The 22,463-nt window shown below is 42.0% G+C and overlaps 1 protein-coding gene across 3 annotated transcripts in view; it reads right to left on the minus strand.

Annotated features, from left to right (window-relative positions):
- RALGPS2 (Ral GEF with PH domain and SH3 binding motif 2) overlaps positions 1 to 22,463 on the minus strand; it is a 298,932-nt gene that overhangs the window by 164,777 nt on the left and 111,692 nt on the right. For all 3 annotated transcript variants that reach the window (XM_045028272.1, XM_045028273.1, XM_045028274.1), the window contains 3 exons: positions 20,555 to 20,638; positions 5,985 to 6,074; positions 2,941 to 3,033 (listed from right to left, as the gene is read on the minus strand). In XM_045028272.1, the coding sequence (XP_044884207.1) occupies positions 2,941 to 3,033; positions 5,985 to 6,074; positions 20,555 to 20,638 (267 nt within the window). The remainder of the gene's footprint in view (positions 1 to 2,940; positions 3,034 to 5,984; positions 6,075 to 20,554; positions 20,639 to 22,463) is intronic.

Raw genomic sequence — 22,463 nt, forward strand, 5'->3', positions numbered from 1 at the left:
TACTTCGGGAGGGTGGCCTGGACAGGAGTCTGCCGCGGCTTGAATTTAGGTTTTGCCGGAGCCGGGACATAGAGTCCCAGAGTCTGAAGGGTCGTGCGGGAGTCTTTCATGCCATGCAGCCTTGTATCTGTTTCCTCCGCAAACAGAGCTTTCCTATCAAACGGGAGATCCTGCATGGAAGACTGCGCCTTGCTGGACAGCCCAGAGAGTAGCAGCCACGACACTCGTCTCATGAACACCGCGGAGGCCATTGATCGTGCGGCCATGTCCGCGGCATCCAAGGCTGCCTGCAGGGACACCCTAGCAGCCACTGTCCCTTCCTCCACTAGTGCCTTAAACTCCTTCCTATTGAGCTCCAGGAGGGAGTCCTCAAACTTAGGCAGGGAGCCCCACAGATTGAATTCGTACTGGCCCAGGAGAGCCTGATGGATTGCCACTTGTAACTGGAAGCTCGAAGATTAATACATTTTCCTTCCGAAAGAGTCTCGTCTCCGAGAGTCTTTGTTCTTTGGGGTCGGGGCTGGCTGACCCTGCTGTCCCTATGGTTAACCGACTCGACCACCAAGGAGTTGGGTGGGTATACAAGTACTCGTGCCCTTTAGTGGGTACAAAGTACTTACGTTTTGCCTTTTTAGAGATGGGGGCCAAAGAGGCCGGTGTCTGCCACAGGGCATTTGAAATCAAAGCCACCCCTTCATGGAGAGGCAAGGCCACCCCACCCGGTGCCGATGGGGACAACATGTTACACAGGGAGTCCAATGGCTCCTCCATCTCCTCTGCCTGGAGGTGTAGGCTCACTGCCACCCTCTTTAAGAATTCTTGGTGGGCCCTAGAGTCCTCCTCTGGGACACAGGGAGGCAGGGCCGCTATCACCTCCTCCAGGCGGGTGAAGAGACAGGTGTGGTGCTCTGGGTGTCTGACGCCCCCGGAGGGTCCACCACCTGGTCAGACTCCAGGCACAGTGCCGAGGACTTCCGTCCCACCGACTCCTTCCTTGGGGATCTGGAGAAGGAGGCCGATGGTGCTTCCGAAGCTCTGGCCACCAAGCGAGCTCCCACCGGGGGCTGCGCTATAGGCCACAGTGCCCACTGGTACCATTCGGCTGGCCACGATGCTTGGTGCCATCGAGGGACAGCTACGGATGGAGACCAGGCTGGCGTAAGATCTGCTGCTGTCCCTGGACTGGGAGGAGCGGCGGGGTCAGGAACTATGATGGTCACAGGACCACAATCTTGACATGGAGGACTGGTACCGACGGTAATAGCTGCTCCACGAACAGCCTCAGTGGGTGGACCTGCAACGGCAAGATGCCGGCAATCGACGCCCGGGGCTGCAACATCTTGACGGAGACTTGGAGCGGGAGTCCGAGCGGGAACTGCATCGATCGTGTCATGACTGACTGCGGTACCCTCTCCGAGACAAGGACAGACGGCGACGCCCACCATGGTCCCGTCGATATTCGCTCCTTGAGGACAAGCAAGTCCCTGCCAGAGGGAACCCAGCCAGACAGTCTGGTCTGTGTCGAGGGCAATCCACCTGGACTCTGCCCCGAGTGGTCACCGGGTGGTGATCGGCATCGGGAACGTCCCCTCGACCGAGACCGGTACGGAGGCTTAAACGACTTGCAAATCTTGCACCTTTTGCTGATATGGGTTTCTCCCAAGCAGCGCAAACAATCTGTGTGCGGGTCTCTCCTTGGCATAGAACGCCTGCAAGAGCCTCACAACTTAAACCGCGTGGCCTGGGGCATGCCCTGGCCCAGGCTCACTGACTGACTAAACTAACTAAACAGCTAACTAACTACAGGTACTAACGTTGAACGAATGAACAATTCTGGGGACAAGCTACAGCAGAGCAGGAGCAGAGCAGTTCTGACACACCTTCACTGGCAGCAAGAAGGAACTAAGGGTGAGGGGAGCGCACAGCTCCCCTTACACCGCGCCAAGCAGGCACTACTCCAGGGGTTGCGGGGGGCACTCCCCCGCTATGGGTACTGCTAGGGGAAAAACTTCCAGCACCAGTGCACATGGCGAGCAAGCACACCTATTGTGGAATACACATGAGCAATCACTCGAAGAAGAAGAGAAAGTTCTGTCCACTAATATGCCCTCGCTGAGAGCTGTCAGCCATCATTTTACAAGTCAATTCATGTATATGCCTTACACACAAGTATTTCAATTGCTGATTAAACTTTACCGTGTTTGAATACATTGCAAAAGATGAAGCCCATCTGTCTGGCTATGCAGGCATATAATTTATGGCAAAATCAGACACTATTTTTCTTGGATCTGCAGCAGCAATTAGCAAAAGCTATTCCCAAAATTGTGCTGACCAGTGAAACTTGTACAGAAAAATCATCTTACTTTCTATTTTAGCCAAATATAGTGTAGCAGAGAGAAAAAACTGCCAAACAAAAAACTTCACACTTTCAAAATTTGATATTAAAAAATGAGACATGCAAATATACTGTTCAATACATTTACTACAACTGAAAAAAGATCAAATTTGGTTATCAGTGATAGAAACAAGAATATTATTTATGGAATCTGAGCAAGTAATTTTTGGACATTTATTCTCTATAGCTAAAAATACTCCAACAATATGATCCCTTGCATGATTAAAATACAACTCTCTTGGCCTTCATAATATTCCAACAACTAATACAAAATAGCATTTGGCCAAATTAGGAACCATTGTATTTAACAGAATCTGCAGGGAAAAATTTTTCAAAGGAAAATATTTCAATGTCAAAATGGAAAAAGACTTAAGAGGAGAATGGAGACTTAAGTGACTAAAAACACATTGTACACAGTACAATAGGATTCAAAAGTATCTTTAATAATAATTGGATCCTTGAAGCAAGCTACAAAAGGTTATAATAAATCTATTTTTCAAGAAGGAATAAACAAAATCACAAATTACCCTACTGAGCTTACTTACCGCCCAAGTTTTAGTCAGCCTGAAGATGGGGGCACTTTGCAATCCAGACACCACTGCCATAAGGGCATGCAGGTTATTCAGCTCATAAAGTTTCTGTAGATGAAAACACATACAACTGAAAAAATACTCCAACTGCAGTAAAGTGATGAATGTACAGTGGTTAAAAATACTGATCAAACATTTTAAGATTACACAGAAGGCAAGTTAGGCTCATACGTAAAAAACAAACCATACTGTATAACAGTGTAAAAATGGTATCTTAATTAAATCTTTACAGTATATAACTGGTGAATCCTTGGATGACTGTAGCTATTATCTTTAGGGCACTGAGTTTCATGGAAACTTTATTCTACGTGATTCTGCACAGATTATCACCATATGTGAACCTCTCTCACTACACACTTTAATAGATTCCCTATTTATGTTGAAATTAATAGTTAAGATTTTTTTTTATCCCCATCCTTTCATTTTTAATTAAAAAAGCAAAAGCCATACCGAAGTGATTTGTACAAATATTTTCCAAGCTTATTAAGTAGATCTCACTATGACTAGGAAATAGGTATTTTTTTGGTCTTTATAGCCCTTACTAGATTTGGTTTTGTTTTGTTTTTAGTTCTCTACTTCTATTGCATTCAGGATATATGAATGTCTTACACGACCCTCTACATTCTTACACCATCCTATATATAATGCAATAAATGATAAACATACTGGCAAATTAACTGTCTTCCCTACATTGCAAAATTAGTGAATTCGAACCCTGTAGAGTTGAAACACTATTAGAAATACTTCACATCTTTTGTTCTCTAAGCCCTACATGGAGAAGAGCAGAATAAGCTGAAGTGTGATTTTAAAGGGCAGTAGCAGAAAGTAATAGTGAATACTGATATTTGGCTATGATTAACATCCCTACCATTAATGAACGCGGCCAGCTCAAACACCACTACTCTTGCAAAAACTTCCATAGGTGTTTAGTTACAAGTGTTACATTTAAAACTGTAATTTTATGTCTCATTCAAAAGATAAATACCTCCAACAGTACTTTGTCCCAATATTCAGCAGCATGCTGAAGCATTGGTTAAGTGCTGACTAATGGGTTAGAATGTCACCTGCTGAAATACTGCTTCTTGCAGGACTCTAAGCTTACCTTGTCACAGGCCCAAGGACTCCCTCCCTCCGGGGGGTCCCATAGGGAGGCAAATCAGCGCTGTATGTTGCTAATGCGGTGGCAAGCAACGCAAGGCATTTCAGGGGAGAGCCAAAGGTGTGAATATGGAATGGAAGATTCCTTGCAGGGTGCAAGAGGCCAAGAGAGGGAAAGAAGGAAGAGAGCAGAGAATGGGTTAACTCGGCACTTCAGCTAGCAATGTGTGGAGATAAGATGCTGCCAAAGTCATGGGCTAGACAAGAAATCTACAGCTGCACAACCATGAGAAGAGGAGAACTAAGTTGAGCAGAGCTGCAGAAATAGCAGCGAAAACGGTGAGAGCGAATGAGGCAGTGACAGTGAAGGCCAATAGGAGGGAAAACAATGTCTCCAGAGCCGGTGTGCTTTGGGCAGCCGAGAAGGCCACAGCAAGCCAATTGAGCACCAGGCACAGAAGGCCCTGGATGACAACACCCCCAAAGGAACCCAGGACTTAAACCCTCCCGAGAGCCCAAGCAAGGCAGAGATTACAGTAGACCCCAGATGACCTGGGCCCAGGACAGAACTCCCATCCACTCTTCCCCCTCGTCTTCTTACATTACACCCAGACTTGGCCAGCCGTGGGTAGAGTGTGTGTATGAAAGTGGGTTAGGGCTTGGAGCACCAACGCTTTCTTCCTTCCTCTGAGTAATGTGGGGAGCACCCACCACTCTCCGCTGTTATTTTATTATTTTAATTAATAAATCTTTAAAATTTCAACCCTTGGTGTGTTTCATCATCTCCTCCCCAAACGATCCTGTGGCCTCAGCCTGATCACCTGACACCTCAGGCAGATTAGTAACTGAAATCTGTCATAACCTTAGAGGTCTCCTACCCAAATATCAATCAAGCCTGATTCTTCTTAGCTAATGAGATCATAGCCAAAAGTAGTATGGATTCAGGAAAAACAAAACTACGTAGGAAACAGCCCTTTATCCATAAGAGGTGTGATCTTAAAAACTAGACTGCAGAACAGACATTTTGGTAATTGCAGTTTTGTTGTAGCCTTGTTGGTCCCATGACAGAGACAATAGGTGGGTGAAGTAATATCTTTTATTGGACCATCTTCTGTTGGTGAAAGAAAAGCTTTTGAGATACACAAAGTTATTCTTCAGGTCTGGGAAGGGTACTAAATGTCACAGCTAAATACAAGATAGAACAGATTAAACAAGAAAATTTTTTTTGGGGAAAAAAAAACAATCTTATTAGATGATCAGAATCAAACACACATTAAAAAATGCTGCTATGAACGGATGATGCTGTGCTGTCAATATTCCTGTGGTGGGAAAAGCCTCAAATAAAACTTCTATATCACAATCAATAAGTGTTATTCTGTTCAGACAGGACAGACAGACAGATTGATATTACCCATAACATTATTACTAGAAGAAAAGAGGTCTCAGGCCCTTTCCTTCCAAGCAGCAAAAATAAACAATGTATTTTAAAGAGCATCAGCAAGAGCAAAGTAAAATATTCAGAGCCTGCAAATAGCAACAAGTGCTTAATTCAGATTATCCAACAAAACGGGTAATAAATTATACTGATAGAAAAATAAAATTAGTAAACATTAAAATTAGAAAATATTAATTAGTAAATTATTTGAAATACAGCATCTGAAAGCATTTTCTTAAACCAAGTAAATTTTTGTTTAGGCATATAACTCCAGTTCTGGAGCTTTGGTCTGTCACCCTTTCTGCTGATGTTGTCACACTGATGAGGTCAAACACTACCACATGTTAACAGACACCACTACAGCCAAATGGAGAGTTAAACAAATATTTATCCACATGCATTTTTGAAAGAGTGAACTTGCATATAAAAGTTACAGCATATTGAGTCCCAAAACAAAAAGTCTTACCTTAGCAGTTTTAATATAGTGGCTCAAAACTTCAGCTCTTATTTTTAAAGTTTGTGCATGAAGAATCTCTCTAACGACCCAGAAGCTTACCTGAAAAAGAAAATTCACCTAGTTTTAAAACACATAAAAGGCAATTAAAGCAAGTAAGTTTCATATATGAAGTGAAAAAATTAAATACATTAAAAATATCATACTTACAGCAACTTTATAAGTTAGGAAATGCAAAAGTTAACATTGCTATAAAAATCTTAACTGACCCAAACTGCACGCAATACTTATTAAATAAATTAACTTAAAAGCCTTAATAATTCAAAACACTTCCCTATATGCAAAATGTGACTACATTAATATTGCTGAGATCCTTAACTTTTGAATTTCCTGACTTTAATATTTGAAGTTTACAACTTTAAGTTGCATTAATGTAGATACTTGCATTTAATTACATTAGATTTTAAAAAAAATTATAGCTATCCTACAATATGAAGTTTAGAATTCTATTATATAAACTCAATAAACTGCAAGACCTACAACAGATAAACAAAAATTCTGCTTATGAAGTTATGCAATTGTGTTTTTCTGTGATGCCAGAGAATTTAAACTACACTATTCTGAATTTAGAGGGAAAATATCATTTTGATACTATAGAATTATGAATTTAACCACTATGAAATTATATAACTCCACAGTACTTCAGGCAATAACGTAACTAAAAACTTGCAGTAAAAAAAAAAAAGTGTGTTGCATGCATATGCCGATTTCTAATGCTTATTTCCTCATTTGAAAGTTGTTCCTAAACCTTTCCTCCTCCACCAAAAAAAGCTAGCCTTGCCTCATAGATTTCTTCACTGAAGGCTAACCATGTATGAAGGTAAGCTTTAAAGTTCTGCTGTTTGAGGTAAGTGTATGAAGAAAGCCTATTTTTAAATGGAGAAAGTATTTTTCCACAAATCATCCATCTCAAAAACAACTGAATATGTTGTGTGTAAACTTCCCCAAAACATTGACTTTTGAGCTGAGACCTGGCTTGAGTTAAGTTTCGGCTCTGCTGAAATCAATGGCAAAACTCCTACTCTCTTAAATGGGGCCACGATTTCATTCCGAGAGTGGAAAGTTTCAGTTCCAACGCAAAAAGAAAATCTGAGACAGTTATGAATGGACCTAAGTGGATACAATAAAAGTTGAACTGCAACCTTTTTACAAGTTTACATTACTACAAAGTGATATGATCTGATTTTCAAAGGTGCTGAGCACTAGCAGCTTACATTAACTTCAATGGGATTTGTGGATGCTCAGTACTTCTGAAAATCTGACCAATAATATTTAAACTAAATTAAGACCTAAAATAGGAAGGCCTTCCTATATTCTAGATTCCACAGTTTGATGTCTTGTCATTGCTAGATAAACTGATATTTATAAGTAATTTATACTATAAAATTTCCTTGTTAAAGTCTTATAAGATTCACAAATGTTATATTTTTAATATACTGCAGTAGAACCTCAGAGTTATAAACACCAGTTACGAACTGACCAATCAACCACATACCTCATTTGGAACTAGAAGTACACAATCAGGCAGCAACAGACACACACAAAAAAAGCAAATACAGTACAGTAGTGTGTTAAATGTAAACTACTAAAAAAAATAAAGGGAAAGCAACATTTTTCTTCGGCATAGTAAAGTTTCAAAGCTGTATTAAGTCAATGTTCAGTTGTAAACTTTTGAAAGAACCACCATAACATTTTATTTAGTTACGAACATTTCAGAGTTATGAACAACCTCCATTCCCAAAGTGTTCGTAACTCTGAGGTTCTACTGTAGTATGATTATGTACACTATATGGCAGGGGTGGGCAAACTTTTTAGCCCGGAGGCCACATCTGGGTATAGAAATTGTATAGTGGGCCATGAATGCTCATGAAATTGGGGCTGGGGTATGGGAAGGGGTGAGGGCTCTAGCTGGGGGTGCAGGCGGGTGCTCCAGGCTGGAACTGAGGGGTTTGGTGGGTGGGAGGGGGAATCAGGGCTGGGGCAGGGGGTTGGGGCTGGGGCGGGGATCAGGGTGCATGCTACGGGCAGCACTTACCTCAAGCCATGGTTCCCAGCCAACAGGAGCTGCAGGGGGCGGTGCTTGGGATGGGGGTAGCATGCAGAGTGGAGCCCCCTGGCTGCCCCTGGGTGGACATGTCGCTGCTTCCAGGAGCCGCGTGGAGCGGCCCCCAACCCTGCTCCCTGGCTAGAGTGCCGGAGAGCAGCAAGCCCCAGATCCTGCTCCCCAGTGGTAGCTCAAGGGCTGGATTAAAACGGCTGGCGGGCCAGATGCAGCCCTCGGGCCGTAGTTTGTCCACCCCTACTATATAGTGTGAAGTCTACAGAAAATGTTGTACTGGAACATTCTTTTTTTAAAGTGTGGCTGCTACCAAATACAACATATCTCAAATTGCATTAACATTTCAAGCTTTCACTTTAAATATTTAAAAATTATATTAAAACTTTGTCAATTTTATTTTAAAAAATAAAAATACTTTCTAGTTATGATGAATTAGCAAGTGAACACTGATGTACCTTATCTTGCAACTTTTTCTTTGTTACACTGTTAAAAATGCTGAAAAAATATCAGGGTTTGGCAGGATGTAATGCAACTGCTGTTTACAGAGTTCTAAAAAATAAACACTATAGACGCATTCTCTGCTGCATTACTCCTCCCATCCCCAAACTTATACTGCTTCTTCAACTTCTGAGAAACTAATAAATTATTTCTTGCAGACTCTGGCTGGATGTATAACCAGACACTATCCCTGTGTCTACTTCCAGTAAGAAAAAGCCTTGTTTATACTATCTAACCTCACACTGTGCAGTTTTACAGTTCCATATTTATTTATACAGAACAGCACCAGGAGAGAGTCAAGTCCCTAAAGTACTGTATTCTTGTTGAAGTCACAGAAATTTGGTTAGAACTAAATGCACTATCATGAAGCAAAACAGCTCTTTAACATCATTCTGGTATCAAATGAAGGTTCAGAATCAGACATTTATATTCCAAATACTTCAAAACTGTGTAATACCTAGAAGAGCATTACATACAGAGCTCAGTTTTTTTTAATTTTTAAGCAAACTGATTACTGATAATTGGAGGTGGGAAACAGCAGCGGTTTCAAACCAGTCCCACCAAGTGAGTGCGGATAAGCTTGCTGATGAAGGGGAAGGGAGCTCGTTAAGAGCATACATGCAATTTATATATATTTTTTTGCCTTTTGTTACCCAAAACGTCATCTTCCTAACTAAACCCCCTTCCACCATCATTCCCCATTTTAAAATGGTGCCCATCTCATCTGCGGATTTACAGAACAAAGGCATTGACTTTTGATTACTTTAGTAGTATAATGTCAGAAAATAAAACATTAGGGAATAAATTCAAATAAATTAGTATGGCAATCTGATCTCACAGTCCACATCAGATTAGTGTCAGAAAGTAGACTCAATGTCCACTTTTCAATTCTTTGGTTTACTGGGCTAGGTGGGGGGAGGGGTAGAGGGGAGGATGCAGTGTACTTTGTTTATCTGAATAAGGGCATCCCTTTTATCCTCTTGAGAGATCTAAATGAAGCTTTCGTGGAGATACTCTGCGAACCTTTCAAAGATTTCTAGTTATGTCAGCCTTGTTTCTTCCCCTGTGACAGGAGACTTTCCTATGCTACTCTGGGATGAGTTTGATTAGCTCTATTGCAGTAAACAGGCCTGCAGCATATGGGCCCAGGCAGTTTTGGGACACCACCAGCAGCTGGGTTCTCTGCACCTGTGTCAATCAGGGTCCAAACATGCCAAGGGGAGAATAGGGAGTTTGAACCCCCAAAGAATAAGCACTTGAATCAACAGATTATATACAACTTTATTATATTATAAAAGGCGAGTAAGATTTTTTTATGAAAGCTTGTAATGTACTAAACTTAATGGTCATTAGAAGATATGTATGAAGAGTGTGGTTATGAATGTATGTATTAGTGTACATAGAAAACCATGCTCACAATTTGTGGTGCAGTCAGGCAAAGAGAAGATGCCTCCCCAACCAGACGATACTAGCTAAAAGCACCTAGAAAAATTGTACAACCCAGGAAAAGACATCCTGGCTAAAATTTATCTACCCTGAATATCCGTGCAGAGAGGAAGACCTTTTAAAAAAAGAGACTTGAAATTGAGGTCTTCTTACAGATAGAGAGCTGCGGGGATATAAAAATTTGGATCCGCATCCACAATAAATAACTTGTATCTGACCCGCGATCCGCACCCCACTTTTATATGTATCCGCATCTGCTCATGCGCCGGCACCCTATCTCACTGTACCTCTCAGGAGGAGCAGCAATGTGCATGCATCAATACTGTATAAGGAAGCTATATGGCTTCATAAATGCACACACTTGCTATATTATTATTTTAAACATCCTATTATACAACAGGCATCAGAACAAATAGCATTTTACATACAAAAATAGTAAAATAAATGTCTCAAGTCAATAATACTCAAAATCACAAACTGAACTATAAAATAAAAAGTTGGGCACCTGTTTAGCTTGTGCTTATACCAGCCCTGAATTGCGGGACTTTGTCTTAGATGTCTCTCAGAACTGTTGATTTTCTTTGAAATATTACTGTGTAAAACCATTAAATCATCCACAGGTCCTGGCTAAAGTGAAGTTTGATTCTCATTAACTGTGTAATCAGAGACTGAGATGGCTCTCTTGGAGGGTACACTAGATGCAGGGACGGTGGAATGCACGAACCGTGCAACTCGACTGAAAAAAAGAGGAAAGTTGTGCTTCTGTTGTCTCCACCACTCCAGCAGCTGCACATCTTCATTCTTTGGCAGCATCAGGGTGACATACTTTGATACTTCATCATCATCATTTCCACACTTGTTATTCAAATCCTCAAACTCTGTATGTGAAATGTTGTCTCCTTTGTCTATGTAGCTGACAAAAGAAGCATAAGATTCATTGCAGCAATATTTTTCCTCATGCAATGAGACAAGCTTCTTGGTTTCTTGATAATCTTCCTGTCTCTCTTCTTCAGTGAAAACATTTCATTCCCTTCGTCCGTAGGTGTAGGAAAACCGCTACTCTATGCATAGGCCTAATTTCAAACTTTTCCATGAGACATTGCAAAGCTTTGACTTAGACTATCTTCATCAGTGGTACAAGGATGGAGATGTTTTTTCAGCCTTTTGTACCAAATGGGCACTAAGTGGAGACTGGGCTGCGATGACTGCTCTAGATGACCACTCTAGTGCATCTGACACTTCTTTGAAGGGCTGAAGGAACTCTATTAAGATGATCAAGGTATTGTGGTCAATGCTATCAATGAGCTGAGTATCCCCATTTTCTGTCAAAATTGCATATAGTCTGTCCCACTGCTCCTTGATTGTCTTAAACATGAGTAGTTTGCTGCTCCATCACGTTTCTACATCTCCTTTCAGAGATTTTTACAACCCGCTTTGAAGTAATGAGATTGTCTTTGTTTATTAGCACTTTAATTTTGTTGTCTGTTTCTTTATTGTGTGCAAAATTCTATTTTGGAAAATGAGTATCTCTGTTGGTTTACACCAAGCAGTACAGAATTCATATGGGTGGATTATTGCCTCCTGCTATTTAATCTTCAATGTCACAAGAGACATTACTTTATAAAAGCGTCAGCCATACTATTGTAGTAGACTGTTAAAATGGTCTTTTAAGGCCTCCCTCAGCTGTATTGTTCCATGGTTGGCTCAAATTCAGCGGCTAATCTGTCCACCTTGACCCTCCATCGTCACGGTAGCTCTCCCCTCTTCACCTGACACATCATGCAATACACAACATGCAGCTATACCAAGGGGATATTTGCATCACTGAGATCCAATCTAGTGAATAAACAGCACCAGTGTCCCTTCAAATTTACCAGAAACATATTCTCATCAGTCACTCTGCATCTGCTGGGCCAGAAGATGGATCTTTCTTTCGTGCTACCCAGGTGGCCAGTGTAAGGCTTCATGAGCCAGGGAAACAAGGGGTAGGTTGAGTCCCCCAGAATCACTATTGGCATTCAACATCCTCAAGGGTAATCCGCTGGCCTGGGAAGAACATCCCTCCTTACAGCTCTTTGAGAAGTCGTGTGTTCTTAAAGATGTGAGCATCATGTACTTTCACCAGCCATCCCACAAGTATTACTGAAGTGCCCCAGTGAAACACTAGAACGTCCACAACCATGGAAAAGTATCTCTTCCTGTTGATGTACTGGTGCCAGAATAGGATATGCATGCTATCGCCCCACAGCAGTTTGGGCAACCTCCATTGTTACAAATTCAGCCACCATTTCCTGTATATTACCCAGAGTCACAGACCTGTGCAGCAGTAGACACTTAATGATCGCAATTGGAAAATCTACAGTGGGGGCATTTGTTCATCCAACTGATTGCCCATTGACCAATAGCAATCCAACACTGCACATTTCCAAAGTGTGACCACCACTTGCTTCTCCACTATAAGTGCAGTTCTCCCTACAGTGCCCGAGCTAGGGGTCTGGGTCAAGCTTGGCACACAGATCCAAAATATGGCTTTTCACATCCGCAAGTTCTGCAGTCACTGCTCGTCATCCCAAACCCGCATTATAATGTGATCCCACCAATCAGTCCTTGTTTCTTGGGCCCAGAAGTAGCAATGCACCATATGGTGCTGCTATATGAATGCTAGCGGCAGCCTGGCAATTTTTTCAGCATCAGCCGCTTCCAGCCACTGCACTTGAACATCTCTGCATCTTCCTCATTGCAATCCTGGTTGTAGTAATATTCATTCAAGTTCTGCAAATACAGGAGGATAATGCATCCTGTGTTTGCATCACTCAGGATTTGTGATGAGCTGTGCAGGGTCCATGCTTCTGCTAGAAAGATGGTGGATACCAAAAAGAAGTGCACAGGACTGTGGGAGTTGTAAGAAGTGACAAGCAAATTATGGGCTGTGGAAAGCCTTATAAGATGGAGAAAGTGGCATGGTGGGAACTTGATCCCTATCTCCCTGAACAACCTGGGCAAATCGATGGCATTCCATAAAGCATTGAGAAAATGTCCCACAAAACACTGATCTACACAGCAGCAAGGGGTAAACTGCGATACCTACTCGTCTTGCACTGTATTTTATATCGATGCAAGCAACTGGGGTGAGTATGCTCAGAGCCAGCACAAACACCCAAATGTGCATGCACTGGAGTGATAAATAAAAATCGGCGTTGTGACCGGTTTTCCCCAGGGTGCCACTTGGAACTCTGGTACCACTGAGCCCGTCTGACCAACCAGCCTGGGCTTCCTTTACACTCTATTCCTGAAGCAAGGTGGATAAGGAACTGGTTAAAGGGGAGACTACAATGGGTCATACTGAAAGGTGAACTGTCAGACTGGAAGGAGGTTACTAGTGGAGTTCCTCAGGGATCAGTTTTGGGACCAATCTTATTTAATCTTTTTATTACTGACCTTGGCACAAAAAGTGGGAATGTGCTAATAAAGTTTGCGGATGACACAAAGCTGGGAGGTATTGCTAACACAGAGGACTAGGATATCCTACAGGAAGATCTGGATGACCTTGTAAACTGGAGTAATAGTAATAGGATGAAATTTAATAGTAAAAAGTGCAAGGTCATGCATTTAGGGATTATTAACAAGAATTTTAGTTATAAACTGGGGACACATCAGCTGGAAGTAACAGAGGAGGAGAAGGACCTCGGAGTATTGGTTGATCACAGGATAACTATGAGCCACCAATGTGATATGGCCGTTAAAAAAGCTAATGCGGTTTTAAGATGCATCAGGCGAGGTATTTCCAGCAAAGATAAGGAGGTGTTAGTACCATTATACAAGGCACTGGTGAGACCTCATCTGGAATACTGTGTGCAGTTCTGGTCTCCCATGTTTAAGAAGGATGAATTCAAACTGGAACAGGTACAGAGAAGGGCTACTAGGATGATCCGAGGAATGGAAAACCTGTCTTATGAAAGGAGACTCAAAGAGCTTGGCTTGTTTAGCCTAACCAAAAGAAGGTTATGGGGGGATATGATTGCTCTTTATAAATATTTCAGAGGGATAAATATTAGGGAGGGAGAGGAATTATTTAAGCTTAGTACCAATGTGGACACAAGAACAAATGGATATAAACTGGACACTAGGAAGTTTAGACTTGAAATTAGATGAAGGTTTTGAACCATTAGAGGAGTGAAGTTCTGGAATAGCCTTCCAAGGGGAGTAGTGGGGGGCAAAAGACATATCTGGCTTTAAGACTAAGCTTGATAAGTTTATGGAGGGGATGGTATGATGGAATAGCCTAATTTTGGCAATTAATCTTTGATTATCAGCAGGTAAGTATGCCCAGTGGTCTGTGATGGGATGTTAGATGGGATGGGATCCAAGTTACTATATAGAATTCTTTCCTGGGTGCTGGCTGGTGAGTATTGCCCACATGCTCAGGGTTTAACTGATCGCCATATTTGGGGTCGGGAAGGAATTTTCCTCCAGGGAAGATTGGCAGAGGCCCTGGAGGTTTTTCACCTTCGTCTGCAGCATGGGGCACGGGTCACTTGCTGGAGGATTCTCTGTACCTTGAGGTCTTTAAACCACAATTTGAGGACTTCAATAACTCAGACATAGGTTAGGGGTTTGTTACAGGAGTGGATGGGTGAGATTCTGTGGCCTGCATTGTGCAGGAAGTCAGACTAGATGATCATAATGGTCCCTTCTGACCTTAAAGTCTATGAGTCTATGAGACTGCACTTAACCAGCACACATATAGGTAGGGACACACCCAGCTACAGTTTTACACACACATGCTGAGATCAGCTAAGGAACTGCCCAGTACTCAAGTGCACACCCAAAATTATACTGTCTTGTGCTGTACAGAGAACTGCACAGCGCAAGTTCATTTACACTTTAACCTCAGGTGTCCTCGTCCTCTTGCAAGGGTTTAACATTCGCTTCTGTGATGGTGACTCTCAGGTAGACTTCAATGCAGACCTATTTTCCATGAATCTCCCCTCACATTGTCTCATCTTCAATTCATTGAGGCCAAAGCCGAGCTCCAAACTTTTCCTCTCTAATATTCTCTGTTTAAAAAAAATCCTCACTCTCATGTAGGCCTTCAAACCGCAGACTAATTTTCTCTTCCTCTCCTTCTTTCCCCACATTGCAGATGTGACCAATTCCTGTGAATCTTCACACTATTTAAAATATCCTCCCTTGGCCATGCAAAAGGCTCAATTGCTTGTCCATGAAAGGGGTTTGAACATTTAGCATGCTTCACCCTAACTCCCAATCTAAAATGCCATTCCCAACATGATTTCATTCTGACCACACTGCCCATATCCTTGAATACCTCCTTTCCAATACATTGCTTACCACACTGACATCTTCTTGACCTCATTTTCAAGATTCTCCATCACTCAGCCTGACCTATATTTCCCCTACTCCTTCTGCTACACCAATGAGTCCAATCCTTGATGCTCCTTTGTTTTCTTCTCATTCTCCTGTTGCTGTATCCTCTTTCATGCTGCCCCTTATGCCTGGAATACCCTTGTAAACCCAATTAACCAAGGCAATAACTCCTCCTCATTAAGGTCTATTCTAAAAATGCTCTTTTGCTGAGTTGCCTATGATGGGTTCTCAAATATTTTCATAGTGTGTAGACTGTATGTTGATAGTGTATCTCATGAAACATCTCACTATTCCTTTGTGCTCACATACGATTCCTTTGTCAACGTGTTGCTTTCTGGGCAAGTGAGCCCTTTATAAAGTGTGCTTTAATCCACTGGCTACTGTAAAGAAATGAATTTCAGGAAGGGAATTTTCTGCCATTTTATTCTGTTCTGTCCTTTGATGTGTGTACACATGCATGTGTTGGTCTACGCACAAATAAAAGGAAATGCAAGGAATGAGAAGTAACACCTATCAAGCCAGGGTAATGATTATTTGAGTGTTCAAATTTGCTAGCTGTTTATTAGAAAAGTTAAAAAAACACCACCACCACCCCCGCCAAAAAAAAGAAGAAAAAACAAACCTGGTGCTCCTGACTCTCAAAACGTATAAAATTCAAACATAACACAACAAGAATCATGAGGGTTAGACATAGCATAAGGATTACAATAATAAATTTATGTGGTTATTGTGAAGTATGTAGAATTTCTATATAATCTAAGAGGACTGAGATGTAATAATTTTATGAACTCTAGGTGACCTGGTCAGTGAAGTTATCGTAAACTGGGTTATAAAAGACTTTTCTGTATGAGCGTAATAGGGACCTATGGGTAAAAAAACAAGCAAGGAAGCAACCGTTGAACAAATACTTGTGGGACAATTAAAGACAATGGAGGAAAGTAATAGCTTTGAGGAAGATTCTATGTCATGTCTCCACCAAAGTGACACAGCTGATCTTCCAGTTATGGAAATGAAGAGATCAAAAGAACATTACAAAGTTTTCTTCATGCACACAAATATATGGCTTTATTAACCTGTGGGTTCATGGCTGTGTAGTCTGTTATTTCTGTTAATTCCCTCTGTGTAACTCATCCTTAGTAGAATGGCTGGAATAATTTATGGTCTTTGCCAGGAGATTATTTTCTACTGTCCTGTGATGTCTCCTCTTTTACCAGGCTCTTATTATTTCCATTACACCAAATATCTTAACTTGTGATTCATACTGGTTATATGCTTCAACAAGCTTAATTATCTGCATTCCACAGCAGAATCTAGCACCATTGTTTGCAGGGAACTATTATCCTTTGCTGAAAAGACTAGCCCTATTCAGGAAGGCTTCTCGGGAAACAGATCTCACTGACCTGCAAAGTCCAATGTGCTGTCTTTGTTCTTTGAGTTAAGCCCATTTACACTACATGGTCTTTTAGATGTACTGAAGGATACATGACTCACTAACTGTAAATCAGATCTTTGCCCTTCCTGGATGGTAAAGGAGAGTAATTGGGCCCTGAAACAGGGTGATTGAGAGGCTGCCATGGGTTTTTGTTGTATTTACTTTCTTCTCCCACTTGGACACCACATGTCAAAGGGCACAAAAAGGCAGATTGGCTTATAACACTTGTGCTGTAGTCAGTCAGATAAAGACAAATTCCTCTAATGATTCTTCTCTTCTCTAACTTGAGGGGTGCGGGACAGGGGTGGGGGGAAGATCCAGAACATCACCAACCAAAATGCATCTCTGGGGGTGTCACCATTAGTACTTTGAATAGGCAAGTCCCAGACAACTTACTGGCTCACTCCCATCTTCTTACTGATTCTATTCCCCTCTTTATTATCCCATTTTATACAATTTCCTGTTGCTGCAGCAGTTAGTGGCCTTGATGATGATACCTTGTTTCCAGAGATGTGTATTTCGCTTATAATCCCCCAGACCTATAAACTAAACCCTGAGGAAGAGGATTAAAAATTAACTCAATAAAAATCCAGACAGACTCTTAAGGTGCTTGGTCACCCTGTTGGAGGATTACTTCTGACTTACCACTGCAGAATCCCAAAGGGGGAGTCTTCCCTTTCACCTTAAAAAACTACCAGATTTCTCACTTGTGGGGACTCTCCAGGCTTAGTTCAGTCTCTTGGCCTACTCAACATGTACTTGCAGCTACTAGAACACATGATAGGGCTAACATGGAGTGAGTGAGTGGACTGTTTATGTGGACGGCCAGGAGAGAATAGGGGAAGGAAGTTGTGACTGAAGGGTAAGAAGCATGGGGGTGGGGGGGAACAAGTGACCCCCTTCCTCTTTTCATGACAGTTCTAGCTCTAGCTCCTCTAAACCCCACATCAGACCCCATTCAACAGAGAATAGCTCCCATTTGGCATCCGCCCCATTGAACTGGTGTAGTCTTTTTGAGGAGCTTTGTCATCCTAACTCAGCTAGGCTAAAATTAAATGACCTATACAATTACTGCCTTTCTGCTAGTTTGTCTTTATCAGGTATAATGCATCTCATTAAACTTTCTCTAACCTTTGAATTTACACTGAAATTGTGAGATACAAGTATGACACTCTGTACCCCAAAGCGACACTCTGGCACTCCCAAATTTACCATGGTGATATAATTATGGTGTGTTTGTACAAAGTATGTCTTGTGAGGTGGTATTTTAAAAGTCTTAATCTGTTAAACATTAATGTCCTGTTGGATTGTATGTGCTACCATTGTGCATTAGGTTATATATATTGTGAGGTTGGGAACACTCACAACCAGCCTTTTAGGTACAAAAATGGGGATGCTAGTCAGCATTGACGGCCCATTAAGGGGAATGCACATACCAACAAGGATTACCTCAGGAACTGAGATAGCACATGCACAAGGGAAGCTGTTTGACTCAGATCACCACAAAAGATCTTCCCAGCATGAGGGAAGAAGCTATAAAAGAGGTAATTGACATCACTTGTTCTCACTCCCCCCACAACTCGAAACCTGAAAACACGTTTGGAGAACGAAGAATGAACTGGGGAAGTGGTCCCAGACCGAAGGGATTTCTAGCCTGTATGTGAAAGATCTGCGACCTGCTTGTATTGTCTATCAGGGTGAGATTCAAATCCTGTCTGTCTATAGAACCTAGAATGCGTTCTTATTTTTATTTCGTAGGTAATCAACTTTGATCTGTGCGCTATTCTTTATAATCACTTAAAAAATCTCTCTCTCTCTCTCTCTCTCTCTCTCTCTATATATATATATATATATATATAAAAACCCTAAAACAGTGTGTTGTTTAAAGTATAAAAAAATCTGCTCAGGAACAGGGGCTGGTGGATTGTCCTCTCTGCACTGAGGGAGGGGCGGACTGGGTAATGAACTTACACTGATCAGGCTTCTGATAAGGGCAAGACGGTACAGCTCTGGAGTCCTAGGCTGGGAAGCTGGGGGGAACTGGCTGGAGTCTCTCTATTGTTGGTTCCTGGGTGGCTCGTGAAAGCATTCATGTAACTCAACTGGGTGTGTCCCTGCTTGTGAATGTTTGTGTGAGCACAAGACCTGGAGGGACTTGCAGTTTGTCACATCATCACAAGTGAGAGGGAGCCCTGGTTAGTAAGACAGAGGGCTCAGCGGTACCCCAGTTTCAGGTTGCACCCCGGGGACCCCGTCACAACAGTACACAAGTCTTAGTCTTCCTCCGTCTTCCCCCAAGCCTTCAAAAGAAAGCCAGCTTTCATATCGTGGCAGAGAAGGGAGTATTAAATCACTTACAGATGCTTTTCAGCAGTATTGGTCTGCTGATAGTATTTTGGAAGCAACAATGATCATGTGCAATAGACTAAAGTTCATCAGAGAACTTTACACTATGTTTACACTGCAAAGTTTGGTCGACAAAAGTTAAGTTGACATAGAACTGCCTGTGCACGCCCCTATATTCTTCACAGAGATATTGTTATTTGTACATAATTCTACATTTGTAAGTTAAACTTTCATGATAAAGAGGTTGCGCTACAGTACTTGTATTAGGTGAACTGAAAAATACTACTACTTTTGTTTTTTTACAATGCAAATACTTGTAATCAAAAATAAATATAAAGTGAGCATTGTACACTTTAAATTCTGTGTTGTAATTGAAAGAAATACATTTGAAAAATGTAGAAAACATCCAAAATATTTAAATAAATGGAATTCTATTATTAACAGTGCAATTAATCGCACGATTAATCACGATTTTTTTTTAATCGCTTGATAGCCCTAATTTCAAGTAATTGTTGAGACAACTAAATTATTTAACATGGTATCAGGGACATATTTTAAAATGCAACTTTTTATATAACTGAATAAAGAAGACAAACTGACTTTCATAAGCTTGAGCAAATGGAGACATTTTGGCTGAGACAAGGTGGGTGAGGTAATATGTTTCACTGGACCAACTTCTGTTGATGAAAGACAAGTTTTTGAGCTACACAGAGCTCTTCTTCAGGTCATTCTGGCTGATAAATTATGTCAAACAGGAGACTCATTGGCAAGTCAGTTTAGCACAATCAGACAGGCTGTTTGCGATTTGTAACAAGCTTTAGCCAAATGCTTTCAGTGGTCGGATTTCCACTGCCTTTCATAACTTGGGATTAGCAGCGGTATATAGCCATCTAGCCACATTGTCAACAGTCTTCTCAGAAGCACAGTAAAAATGTAACCATACTGACGGAATTCAACACCACGTTTTTTGGGACAAGAACTGCTACACAAATAAAAGACACTAAATATTCTTATAAAATGTTTCTATTGCATCAGGAACCCTTTTTACACTAAACCCTTCACCCAGACCACCTTATGAAAGGAAACGTACAGCAAACATCCAGGAGAAAACCTACTTAATATCTTTTCCTTCTCTTAATCATCAAAATTTGTTATTTAACAAAAAAGCTTAATAGAAACAAACAGGACTAAAGTAATCACACTGTTGCACCTAAGCAAGCCGTTTACATCACAGGCATGTCAATCCCCAAATATTTAGCAATGAATGACAAAAATATACAGATTAAACATTCCACTGGGATGATTCTTAACACTGATACATACAATCATGTTGCCATTACTATAATAAGAACTCACATGGTTGAATCTTCTTGTGAAGGCAACTGCATTTGGAGCAGAACTGTACTTCTCTTTCTTATTCCACCCACAACTTGACAATTCCTAGAATATGAGGATGACAATTAGTTTATAATATTTATAGTTTATTGAGTGCCATCAGCATAGTTGATACAAAACAAAGACAGACATGATTATATACCAGGGGTCGTCAACCTATGGCACGAGCCGATTTTTGATGGCACGCAGTGGTGGGCTGAGCTGATCAGCCCGCCGCTGGCTCCTGCCAGCCCATGTCCCAGCGCCAGTCCCACTCAGCGCCTGCTGCTGGCCTGGGGGAAGGAACCCCAGGCTGGCAGCGGGCTGAGAACCCGGCTGGCAGGAGCCGGTGGCCGAAACCCCAGAATGGCAGCGGGCTGGAGGCAGAAGCTTGGTCCTGCCAGCAGCCAAGCTCCCACCTTCCCCGCTTCTTCCCCCAGCATGCAGCTTTCCTGCCCCTCCTCCTCTCCTTCCCTGTGCGGATCAGCTGATCGCCCTTGCAAGGGGGAGGGGGAGCCGCAGTGTGCTTGCTGCTCCAAGGAGAAGGCACACATACCCAGCCATCCCACACCCTGACTCCTGCATCCCCTCACACACCTCCAGCCCATTCTGACTGCTGCACTCCCACACCTTATGCCCTGACTCTTGCACACGCACACCCACATCCCCACCCCCACCCTCAGCACCAAACGGGAGCTCCTGCACACACACCCACATTCCCACCTGCACCCCCCACACCAAATGGGAGCTGTCCCAGGTAAGCGCTCCACACCCAAACCTCCTGCCCCAATCCTGAGCCCCCTCCCTCATTCTAGCTCCTGGACAGACCCTGCACCCCAACCCCCAGCCTGCTCCTTCACCCCCAACCCTGTGGTCAGTGTACTCCCACCCTCAGCTCAGTGCAGAGAGGGAGGAAGAGAATGGGCTCAAACCAGGGAGAAGATGTGAGCAGGGCCAGGACCCCAGACCGGCAGCAGGCTGAGCGGGGTTGTCAGCCAGGACCCCGGCTGGCAGGAGCTGGCGGACAGAACCCCAGACCAGCAGCGGGCTGAGTGGGCCGGCGGCATAAGATCAGCATTTTAATTTAAATTTTAAATGAAGCTTCTTAAACATTTTGAAAATCTTGTTTACTTTACATACAACAATCATTTAGTTATATAATATAGACATAGAGAAACCTTCTAAAAAACTTTAAAATGTATTACCGGCACACCAAACCTTAAGTTAAAATTAATAACTGAAGACTCGGCACACCACTTCTGAAAGGTTGCCGACCCCTGTTATATACATTTCAAGGTACTCAAATCTTCATTTTCTTTAATTTTGGCAATGAAATGCAATAATGCACTGAGGTAACAAATATGAAGAGTTAAACTTTTTCTAGACTGATTTGGTATGTTTGCATCTATTGGGTTGGATGCAAATAAGACATAAATGGAAAAAAAATCTCACTGTTTACTAAGTAAATACTATTCCTAAATTTTCAAAATCTGAGATTAGGGTTTGATTTTGGTTGAATTCAGGGTTTGGGGTATTTTTTTGTTTTGTTGTGTTTTTAAAAGGATGAAATAACACAATAGCAATTTGGTGGGTTTCAGACAAAGTTCTATTTTTAGATTTACATGTGGCCTGGAAAAGCATGGAGGGATGACATGTTTAGAGGGTTGGTTTAAGGTAATTTATTCAAGATGCTTATTGAAAAAAAATATCTAACTCATATGCATCGACAGTTGCATCTTATATACATAATCCAGTATGTTTGATTAAACTGTACACTAAATTTAAAAAAAAGTTTACAAACAAAACAGAGGGCCATCATCTACTCCAGTGGTTGCAGTGGCAGAAACTAGAATGGCCCCTTTGTTGTGTTAGTTGTTTATCCACAATACCC

This window comes from Mauremys mutica, chromosome 8 (assembly GCF_020497125.1).
Source record: "Mauremys mutica isolate MM-2020 ecotype Southern chromosome 8, ASM2049712v1, whole genome shotgun sequence".
In the NCBI taxonomy this organism is placed as follows: Eukaryota; Metazoa; Chordata; order Testudines; family Geoemydidae; genus Mauremys; species Mauremys mutica.